We start from the raw sequence: 2,314 nt of genomic DNA on the forward strand, positions 1-2,314 counted from the left end.
GCAGCCTGAGGCACGAGTAGCAAGTTGTGTGCAGGGAGTGCTGACACAGGCAGGCCTCGGGTCACCCTGCAGCTCTCGGTCGTGGGTGCCAGGGGCTCCTCTCAGGAGCTCAGTGCCCAGAGCCCTGCAGCAGAACGAGTACCACCCCCCCAGTCCTGACAAGTGCCGAGCTAACGCACAGGACTCAGGGTGAGACTTAGTTCCGAGGCGCTGCTCATCCTTGCCTCCCTCACCGCACTGAGCTCCGTAGAACTGTCCCCATAGGTCACCCGTACCTTGGTCGGCCCCCAGAGGTCTTCTGGCCAGCCAGGTCCAAGGCACTTCTCACCTGTATTAGGCGAGGATGAAGGCAGGTGAGGGGTGTGGGAGGACTGCTCACCTGCTGGCATCCCCACTAGCCGTCCAGCCCCACTTGTTACCGAATAAGCAGATAAGGTGCCCTGTGGGCCTTGTGGTTAAGGAGCTGGATCCCACACAGCTGACTGTGTGGTTCGAGTCCCACACCCAGCAGTTTGAAAAACACACTGGGTGTGTGTGTGTGTGTGTTTCCAAAATCCCCAAAAGAAGAAGAGATGGAGGAGAAGGGATTCTGACTCACCCCCATGGGGATGCTTTCTCCCACTATCTGAGGAGCACGTCACCCTCTGGCAAATTAAAAAGAAAAAGAAAGGAGCGTGCCCCTGAGTGGCTGGGGGCAAGGCGCGGTCATGCGGAGGTCAGGGAGGAAGTGGTGGGGTGGTGAGGATGGCGGAGGAACTTTCGCCGGTTCATCTGAGGGCTTCGTAGGCTTCGTTACTAGCGGTGACTGACGTGCACACCGGAAATGTGGCGCCGTGCTGAAGCATGACACCGTGGAACAGCAGCGCCCACAAGAAATGAGGCCTGGCAAGCGGGGCGAGTGGACTGATGCCAGTGGCAAGGTGACAGCAGCACAGCTCAGACTGGTACCAGGTCCCCCAGATGCCTAGGCACCCCGCAGCACCATCAGGGGGAGATGGCAGAGCAGAAAGGGGACCAGGCAGGGTTCAGGTGGAGGAGCATCCCAGGGCCAGGTCGAGCTTTGGAGTGGCACAGCATGGACCAAAACCTGCAGAGGCTCAAGGAGAAATGGGGAGGCAAGCTAGGGCTCAGTGGGAACATTCCGGAAACTGATGGAGTGGGAAGTTGGAGGGCCCAGCTGCAGGACCCTGGAGCCTCAACTCCCTGTGGTGTTTCTGCAGGGGAAGGACTAGAATGGGGTGGGGGACAGGGTGGCTGGAGGGACACAGAGCGCACACATGTGCCTGGCACAGGAGAGTTTCTGTGTCCTCTTGCTGTTTCCCTCAAATCTCAAATTTATGGGGTGGTGGTTGGGGGGGTGGATAGGAGTCACCAAGGTGGTCAGAGTTCCGGGCTGGACAGGGACAGGTAACGGGTCATGAGGACACCCCTGCACCAGAGGTTGAACTCCGCGCAGCCTCTGGCTCCTCTGGCCAAAGCTGCTTTGAGACTCCACTCAGGAGGTGACGGCCTCTGGCTGCCTCTCTGGGCCACCATTCTCAGCCGGGGGGAGGGCCCTGCTGCCCAGGGGACCCAGGTCGCACACGGTGCTGCCTGTGGTCACCCTGCTGAGGCTGTGGGAGCTGCGGCGTGGTCTGCGGGTCCCAAGGCACAAGGCTTCCTGGAAGGTCTCTCGGAAGCGGCTGGACATGAGGCTGTAGAGCACAGGGTTGACGGCGGAGCCGAGGTAGAAGAAGACGCCGGAGGTGATGTGCAGGTACTGGAAGGCCAGGCGCAGGTCTCCTGTCCAGTCCGACAGAAAGCTCCACATGAGCCGGTCAGCGTGGAACGGGGCCCAGCAGATGCCGAACACCACGACCAGCACGACTGTGGACAGAGCAGGGAACCCTCTCAGCTGGGGCAGCCGGGCCCCCCAACCCCCTTCCAGTCCTAGCCCACAGGCCACCCACAGTGCTGCCCATCTGCGTGTGCCTGGAAACGCCCTCTCCTGGCCACACCCCTTTTCAAGAGGCTGCTCTCTCTCTCTCTCTCTCTCTCTCTCTCTCTCTCTCTTTTTTTTTTTAAGAGGCTTTTTCACTATAGGGTGTGTGCGCTCACCAGACAGACAGAGAGAGACAGAGAGACAGAAAGCACTAATTTCCTGTTTTCTTTTTCTTTTCTTTCTTCTTTTTTTTTTCTTGAGAAATTTTTGCTATAGAGCGCATGCACTCATCAGAGAAACAGAGAGAGACAGAGACAGAAATCGAGAAATCACCCCCCAGAGGGGATGGCCACGCCGCAATCCCTTTTCCTCCATTCTCCTCTTTGGATCTTG

At 58.6% G+C, this 2,314-nt stretch overlaps 1 protein-coding gene across 1 annotated transcript in view; it reads right to left on the reverse strand.

Moving 5' to 3' along the window:
- Positions 1 to 642: 642 nt before the first annotated feature.
- The window catches only part of NMUR1 (neuromedin U receptor 1), a 14,334-nt gene continuing 12,662 nt past the window's right edge, over positions 643 to 2,314 (reverse strand). Inside the window, exon 4 of the mRNA XM_006171168.3 lies at positions 643 to 1,866. Coding sequence (XP_006171230.1) covers positions 1,496 to 1,866 — 371 coding nt within the window. The 3' untranslated portion in view covers positions 643 to 1,495. The remainder of the gene's footprint in view (positions 1,867 to 2,314) is intronic.

The sequence above is a fragment of the Tupaia chinensis genome, unplaced genomic scaffold (assembly GCF_000334495.1).
Source record: "Tupaia chinensis unplaced genomic scaffold, TupChi_1.0 Scaffold149383_1, whole genome shotgun sequence".
Lineage (NCBI taxonomy): Eukaryota > Metazoa > Chordata > Mammalia > Scandentia > Tupaiidae > Tupaia > Tupaia belangeri.